At 35.7% G+C, this 8,756-nt stretch overlaps 1 protein-coding gene across 1 annotated transcript; it reads right to left on the bottom strand.

The window, feature by feature from the left end:
- Positions 1–425: 425 nt before the first annotated feature.
- On the bottom strand, positions 426–5,895 carry LOC132618396 (probable LRR receptor-like serine/threonine-protein kinase At4g36180). Its single transcript, XM_060333456.1, has 3 exons — positions 5,256–5,895; positions 3,540–3,828; positions 426–3,200 (listed from the first exon to the last, which is right to left on the bottom strand). Exons 1-3 carry the CDS (start codon positions 5,756–5,758, stop codon positions 663–665), a joined length of 3,330 nt encoding a protein of 1,109 aa, XP_060189439.1. The 5' UTR covers positions 5,759–5,895; the 3' UTR covers positions 426–662.
- Positions 5,896–8,756: the final 2,861 nt, after the last annotated feature.

Raw genomic sequence — 8,756 nt, 5'->3', positions numbered from 1 at the left:
GAACTTAGATTCACAAAGAAAATACAACTTTCACTTATCTTTTTCTTCCTTTTTGCCAACGTGTCTCCCTATGTATACCATTAACTTAATTGGCTAAATTTACAGTTTCCCGTTTAAATCACTTTCTTACTTGCTCCTAGCTATTTGCCTGTCCATATCAGTGACTCCCTAACAATTGTTTCAAAAAGTATTTTTTTGAATTGTTTAACCACCAACTTAAAAGCTTAAAAGAATACATTTCATTTTTTCAACTTAAGAGGGCCTTTTGAAGGGGAGCCTGAAGCGTAAAGTTGTTCTTGTGATCTATAGGTCACAGGTTCGAGTCATGAAAGCAACCACTAAGGATAGGTTATCTACATTACACCTCTTAGGGTGCGGCCCTTCTCCGAACTTGCATAAATGTGGAATTGTGCACCGAGCTACGCTTTTTTAACTTAAGATAGCATTTTGTAATAGAAAACCAAAATCAATAAAATGGCTACAACTAAAAAAATTGAGAATTTTTCTTTTTGATTCTTTCCTTAAAATGAAAACAAAAAAAACAGCGGAAACTTGAGTTCTAATACTAGCTACTGTTGCATTGTAATGCAACTTCCCCGAAGGGCAAAGAATTAGAATGAGACCTTGGGTTTTTACGCGCCATAGTTGCCGGTCTTGGTTCTTCAGGCGAGTGTAATTTGGCCCGAATTGGAGCTAACCCGGCAACCTTCGAGCATGAACACAGTATCGGTCATGGTGGGTCGATCAGTGGGGTCTGGTGCTGTGCAAAGCAAGCCTACTTTTACTCCTAATAAGAACTCCTCCCATTCTGATGATTCAGGGTCCAGTTCAAGCAATCCTGGTTCTAACAATTCCGAAATTTGCCCTCTCTGTAATTGCCTCTTTACCCATTTCACAATGTCCTCGTCCTGCGTGAACATTAACGACTTTTTTCCTGTTAGCAGTTCCAGTAATACAATGCCAAAGCTATAAACATCTGATTGTCTCGTGGCCTCTCCTGTTAATGCTATTTCTGGCGCTACATAGCCTATAGTCCCAACTGATGTTGAAGTGGAAGGCTCGGCTGGTGTGGAAGGCTCGGCTGGTGTGGAAGTCTCGGCTACTGTTAGCTTGTCTAGGCCGAAGTCTGAAAGATGGGCTTCAAAGTCTGCATCGAATAGAATGTTTTGTGGTTTAATATCGCCATGAATGATAGAGGCTGCGTGGAGGAAAGCAAGCCCACGGGCAATGCCAAGTGCAACGAGGTGTCGCATTGGCCAATTGAGGACATGTCCACCGTCTTGGTGGGACGCTTCTTGAAGGAGCGTTGCAAGGTTCCCATTTGGCATGTAATCATATGCAAGTAGTCTAAGGTCCGGTGGGCCTGCATAGTACCCGCGGAGAACAGTTAGGTTTCTGTGCTTCACTCTGCCAAGTGATTCAGCCTCTTTCCTGAACTTGTTCTCATCTAGTGATCCATCCGGTAGTCTACAAATCGAAAGCAGCATTCCGTCACTGTAACAAGCCTTGAATAGCAATCCGTGACGTGTTCTGCTTAGCACATTTTCCTCATCGAAATCCCTCGTTGCTTCAATTGTTTCAGCGACTGTTATTTTGTTGTTGAACATTACGAGTCTCGGTCCACCATTACTGCCACGAGAACCGCTGGTCCTTGAACTAACCCTTGCAGGGCTATGCTTCTTCTCTCCCGTTGCTCTATCTTTGAGCTTCTTGCGCCACCTCAGCAGGGCGAATATGTAAAAGCAGCAGCACGATGCAAGGAGAAGACCGCCACTTGCAGCCACCGCAATTAACATAATCAGTCTATTATTCTTACCCTTAGCATGGCTCTCACATTTTCTATTCAAAGGGCCCCCACACAAACCCTGGTTGCCACTGTAATCCGACGGATCATTAAAACGAGAGCCAAGCATCATCGGTATCTGGCCTTCCAACTTATTGTTTGATACATTGAAGTTCACCAAATTCGGAAGCACTGTAAGATTTTCCGGGATTTCTCCATTCAAGTTGTTTCTAGAGAGATCAAGGGTAATTAAGCTTGAACAATTGGAAAGAACGTCCGGAATTTCACCAGTCAGGTCATTTCTACTCAAATCAAGGACACTCAAGCGGGAGAGACGTGCAAGATCAGAAGGAATTTGGCCACTCAATGAATTTGACCGAAGATTCAAAATCTCCAAATCAGAGGAATTACCCAAATCTGGAGGAACTGAACCAGATATGTGATTGTTGGCCAATGAAAGGACAACTAACGAGATCAAGAAGCCGAATGTAGATGGTATATGACCTGAAAATGAATTGGAAGATAGATTCAAATACTGCAAACCCGTTAAGCTACTAAAACCTTCGGGAACATTTCCAGACAACTTGTTTTCTTGCAAAGCAATCACCTGTAAATTAGGCAAACCACCAAGAACAGACGGCAATTCCCCTGATAAATGCTGTCCACTCAAATCAAGAGCTATTAGCTTATATAAAGTTCCAATGCTGGACGGAATAGTCCCCGAGAAGCCATTTTTACTCAGATTTAAAACCGATAACTGCTGAAGATTTCCAATGCTAGATGGAATACTACCCGAAAACTTGTTTCCACTGAGATTCAATGTACCTAAATTGCTCAAAAACATTAACTCCTCAGGCAAATTTCCAGTAAGATGGTTTCCTTCCAAATTCAAACTTTCAAGACTCGTGATATTCCCAAACTTAGAAGGGATTGAACCCGAAAACTGATTTCTTCCCATTGAGAATATCTTCAAGCTTTTAAGCTCACCTAAAAAAACCGGGATTTCCCCAATCAGTCTGTTCCCTTCAAGATCAAGAACATTCAAATTACTACATTTCGTGATCCCAAACGGTATAGCACCTCCAAACGAATTATTTGCCATTCTCAGTTGCTCCAATCTTGACAAATTCCCAATGGAACCGGGGATTGTACCGGAAAACAAATTCCCTGACAAGTCCAGGGACGTCAATGAGGAATTGGTTGTTAAGAAAAGAGGGAAATTACCGTGTATTTGATTGTGTTGAAGATCCAAAACTCGCAATGAACTAAAACATTTAGACGATTGTGGCGGGAGAATCTCCATGAAAGAATTGAAACCCAATTGAACAATCTGAAGGGACGGAGGATATACAGAACCATTGCAGAATATTGAAGATGCTAAGTATCCAGAAAGCTTATTATGCGATAAATTTATCACCTGAATGAAGGAAAATAACTTACTCAGAATTCTCCACTACAAGAAAATAAGTAAAAGCACCTCAATTAATCAATGGGTAACCAAATACCATTCGGCCATCTAGTTTACAATATATGTACCTAGTGTATAGGTAGTGTATAGTTTCTACAATATATACATATACTATACATACCTATAGATATAATATACATACATATACGTATAATATACATACCTACACACTACCTATACAACAAAAGTGTATAGGCAGTGTATACTTCTGCCATGTTTGGTAAACTAGATGGCCATAGGGTACATTTACATAAGTTACTCATTTATAAAAGTGCAAAATCTAGTTACCTGAATCTTCGGAAGAGCAGCAATTGCCGCGGGTATAACACCAGTGATGGTATTTCCTTCTGCACTCAAATGCACTAACGACGAACAGTTTGAAATTGCAGAAGGCAATGTTCCTTGTATATCATTGTAATCAAGGACAATATACTGAAGTTGCTGAAGCCAACCAAGACTCGCGGGAATCTCACTGGAGAAGTGATTGTATGATAGGTTGAGTAGAATAAGTTGAGATAAATCAGATATCTTCTTCGGTATGCTACCGGAAAACAAGTTGGAGGAGATATCAAAGTACCTGAGATTCAACGGCAGCTCGCCAGGGAATTATAAGTAATAATTGAGTTGTCAAATATTTAGTAAATCTTTTAATACACACTCTATCCTAATTTATGTAACACGGTACAAATTTTGAGATCATAAAATAAAAGGTGATCGACTCTTCCACTGCTACATGAACCATCCACCCCTTTTTCGATTCTTCTTCTATATAAGTGAATAGGTCTTATGCAATTTCAGTGAATTGTTCATTTACTTATCTCATCTTTTACGGAATCGATGGGCGTTCCAGTGGACATTATGCGCTTGTTACACAACTACCCCTTAGAGTAAGAGCCAAACAGGGGGACAGCGGGTAGGAGAAATGGAGGTTTGGTTCAAACAGTTTAATTTTGATCGTGAATTCAAACATGAAATCTTTAAGTAGGCATTTGGCAATAGAAACCAAATATATTTCAATTTATTTGGAACTTTCAAAGTTGGATGTGTTTGGTTTTAGTTGTTTGAATGTACTGAGATTGAAAAAAGTGAGAAAAAAAGTGAGGTATTTTCCAAATTTCAAATACAACTACAACGCGGATATTCAAATGAAGTGAATTTATTTTAGAATAAAGTGAATAATTCTCATGACCAAACGAGTCCTAAGTTTTTGGAAATAAAATTTACAAGAAACTAGTATAAAATATTATAAGTCATAATAATTTAAAGGGATAAAGCACTATTACCCTGAACTATACCCGAAGTTACTACGACACAATTTACCTTTTTCTGTATCCTATTACCCCTAAACTTACTTAAAAGGGAATATTTACACCCCCCCCCCCTAAAATTTAATTTTTCATATTTTAATAAAATACAGATTTTTAAGAAAAAAAATTAAATTTTATATGTTTCTCTCTCTCAACACAATCTTCTTGTCACATCAGCGCTTAGGAGGAAAAATATTATGTTTTCAATAAGTTTAGGAGTTAACAGGACTCAGAGAAAATTTAAGTGTGTCGTAACAAGTACAACTTCAAATATAATTCAGGGATAATAGTGTCTTATCTCTAATTTAAAATTTAAAAAGTAAATGAAAAAATTATGACAAATGAAAGAATTGTTTGAATCACAAAAGTTGTCACATCAATTGGACAGAAGGAGTACATATCTTTTCTCTGTCGTATTTCTTTTATTTTCAAGAGTCAAATTCAATAATCTTTAAAACTAAATTAATTTAGATCAAACTCAATATATTTAAAGTGAGATAGGTCTGATATCTTCTTCGGAGAACAAGTTTTCCGAGATACTCCCTCTATCCTAATTCACGTGGCACAGTTTAAATTTAAGAGTCAAATAGTTTAATTTTGACCATCAATTCGGTCAGGAAACTTTTAAAATATATTTGAAAAAATTAAGGTCAAAGAAAAACTTGTTTGAATCTCGGCAAGGGGAGTAATAAAATACCTGAGATTCACGGGCAACTCGCGGGGAATTTCACCGTACATCTGATTTCCAGCAACATTAAAAGTTTCCAACTCTGTCAAGTTGGAGATTTCCATCGGAATCTCACCAGAAAAGGAGTTATACTGCAAGTAAACAGTATCCAAAAAGGCACATTTGGATATTGAAATTGGTATAGTACCATTGAAGAAATTTGAGCGAAGGCTTAACTTACGCAACATGCGCAAGTTAGCAATCTGGGAAGTGAGGGGACCACTAAGCTGAAGACGTGGTAAGCGTAGTTCAGTTACTTTGGTATTTAAACAAACAACTCCACGCCAATCACATGGAGCGGAAGGTGAAGAAGGGTCCCAAGTTATGAGTGCTCCAAGTGGGTCGTGGATGCTGAGTTTGAAGGATTGGAGTGCTTGGATTTCTTGGATTTCTTGGGCAAATGAGTGGGTGAAGAGAAAAAGAATGAAGACAAGTAGAGAAGATGAAGTAGCCATGGAGAAAAAGGGTATCATTATTGTGTGTTGAGATAGAGTAGAAGAGTGTTAATGGTGATGGCCATATGCTGCTCTGATTTTTGCAGAGACTTCACAGTGAGTGTGCAGTGTCAAGTATATATAGGTGGAGATTTAAGTAGGGGTGAGTTCAGTTCTTCAGTTCGATTTTATCAAATTTTAGTTTGGCTATTTTGATTTTAGTTTTTTGAGGGTGGACACTGAACACCAAACCCAACTAGTTCCGTTCGGTTCTTTCAGTTTCGAATTTTTAAAGTTTAGTTCGATTTGATTTTGATTTTTTCAATTCAATTTTTTTGATATGATATGAGAAGTGATTCTATTTATACTAATTCATATTCTCAAAAGCAACAAAACATAAAACTAATAAATTAAAATCAAAATCAAACAAACAGGATACACAAGAACAGAAAATCATAACCATAATATAGGATTACTAGGTGTTATATACATACACTAAGAATAATTAAGAAAATACATAAAGGACATAAATTAATACTAAAGACACATCCTAGTCACCTTTCTTTGTTAAGAATATTTGATTTTCTCAACTGAAGTGGAAAATTAGGGATACAAAAGCAAAAGAGAACTTATTATAATTGGGTTTTTTTTGCTTAAACTTAATGGGTCTAGACTATTTTAATTTTTTTGGGTAATGTATAAATTTCGGTTCTTCGGTTCGGTTTCATCAAAGTTCGGTTCGGCTATTTCGATTTCGGTTTTTTGAAGGTGAACACCAAACACCATACCAAACTAGTTCGGTTCGGTTCTTTCGGTTTCGGTTTCTTGAAGTTTGATTCAGTCCGATTTTTCAATTTTTGATATTTATGTCAGCCCTAAATTTAAGAGTGTTATTACAGCTTTGATTGGATGGTTGTTACCACTATTACCCTCGAGTCAAACGAATTATTTTCTTAACATAATATTTTCTTATATTTTTTATATTCAATATTTGAATTATTAATTATTACTTCCTCCGTTTCAATTTATGTAAATTTATTTTTTTATTAGTTCGTGCTAAAAGAATGATCGCTTTTTATAGTTGGAAATAATTTATTTTTATTCAATGATTTATAGTCACACAGAATATATGTGATTCATATAATATTACAAGTTTAAAGTTTTCTCTTCTTTTTAAAACTTTGTGCTCAATCAAATAGATTCACATAAAGTGAAACGGAGGGAGTATAAGTAGTATTTTTTACGTAGTTTTCAAATATGTACTTAATATTTTTTCAAAAAACTAAAAAATTCTATATTTAAATGTATGATCAAAATTAAAAAGTTTGAATCTCAAAAAATAAAAATGTCTAATTGGGAAAGAGGGAGTACATTGTAATCATATCATATGATAAGTCCATTCTTTGGATTGTTGATACTCCATTATATAACAACAAAAAATGATGTAATTTGTCCCAACAGTGCATTCATGCCATACGAAGCATTGTGATCTGGAATTTCATGTCATAAAACCTATGGACTCTATGGTTTAGTGTGGGTTGGCAAATTTTAACCTGTTATGTGCTGAAATCATTGGTGTCCTATTGGGGTCTTATCCTTGAATCCGGAATCAAAATGACCTAATAAAAATTCAATTGAATTAAAATACCCCAGAAAAAAAATTTGGTACAAAAGTACCTTTAATGCGATATTTTACTGCGCTAAAGTATATTTTTCTCTCTCCTTTACTGCGCTATAGGAAACAACATAAATCCCCAACGGGTTCCACCACTGGTCCCTACACGACCAAAAAAAAAATAATCCAAAACGCCATTGGAGGCGTTTTTAAGGTGGTCCTCACTTCAAATAACGTCATTTTCTATTAATTTTCGTTGGAAAAGTTTAGATTCTCGGTATATTCAAGTCAAGGAGCAAGATTCTAAGCTCGAATTTTGAAAAAAAGCGGCGTACAACTCGATTAAAACAACCCTACAAAAATCTTCGATTAAGATTTGCTACTATGAACCCATAAAATGACGATCCGTCTGTATACGTATCCTTGATGTATTGAGCCTACATTATTGTACGCAGAAAAAAATATCAGGTTCTTTATAAAATATTGACGTTTCGAAGTCTTGACACACGACTAATCGTTGATCAAAGTATGGAAAAAACACTAAGTTTTTTCAAACAAAACTTATTTCGGGCACCTCCCCTAAAATGACGATCCGAACGTCTACGTATCCTTGATGTATTGGGCCTACATTATTGTACGCAGAAAAAAATATCATGTTCTTTATAAAATATTAACGTTTCGGAGTCTTGACATACGACTAATTGTTGGCCAATTTTTTTTTTGGTACTGTTTCTATAACACAGTATTTTACTGCGTTATAGAAAAAAAAAAATTGGTACTCTTTTCTATAACACAGTATTTTACTGCGTTATAGAATTTTTTTTTTTTGGTACTGTTTCTATAACGCAGTATTTTACTGCGTTATAGAAAAAAAAAATTCTATAACGCAGTAAAATACTGCGCTATAGCACTTAACGGCTCCGTCTCCGTGAAGTGCTATAGCGCAGTATTTTACTGCGCTAAAGGTACTTTGATAATTTTTTTTTTATTGGAGTATTTTGGTTCAAAGTGAGTTTTTTGGGACATTTTGGTTCCGTAAGGTTTGTCATACATTGTAACGGGTGCTTATGTGTCTATTTTGGTTCAATGAGCCTAAATAGGAGAAAATTAATAATCCCATGTGTCCACTTGTAATTTAGATTTAAATAGAAAAATAATGTTATAAAAAGATTATATAACTAAAATAATATTTATTTATAATATATCACAGATTTATAAATAGTGGGGATGAAAACAAAGGAGGGAAGAGTTTTGATGTTACATTATTCTTTTTCTTTTTCTGATAGCTACTTTTCATGGTTCTTTTATATGTAGAAAAAAAAAATATTGTGAGCAATCTAACTTTTGATCCTTATTTCTTTTTTCATCATCTCTACTAACTGTCTAAAACTAGCACTCATCCCTCCTGTATAGTATTTAGTT

Source organism: Lycium barbarum, chromosome 11 (assembly GCF_019175385.1).
Source record: "Lycium barbarum isolate Lr01 chromosome 11, ASM1917538v2, whole genome shotgun sequence".
NCBI classification, from domain to species: Eukaryota; Viridiplantae; Streptophyta; class Magnoliopsida; order Solanales; family Solanaceae; genus Lycium; species Lycium barbarum.
The sequence above is the reverse complement of the archived record's forward strand: the minus strand, read 5'-3'. Positions and strand labels throughout refer to the sequence as shown.

Excerpts from the sequence above, each read along its gene's own strand:
- LOC132618396 (XM_060333456.1), bottom strand. The coding sequence starts at position 5,758 with ATGATACCCTTTTTCTCCATGGCTACTTCATCTTCTCTACTTGTCTTC. Across the intron at positions 3,829-5,255 it reads GAGTTGCCCGTGAATCTCAG|GTACTTTGATATCTCCTCCA; the intron begins GTATTTTATTAC and ends GTTGAATCTCAG. Across the intron at positions 3,201-3,539 it reads CTGCTCTTCCGAAGATTCAG|GTGATAAATTTATCGCATAA; the intron begins GTAACTAGATTT and ends TCCTTCATTCAG.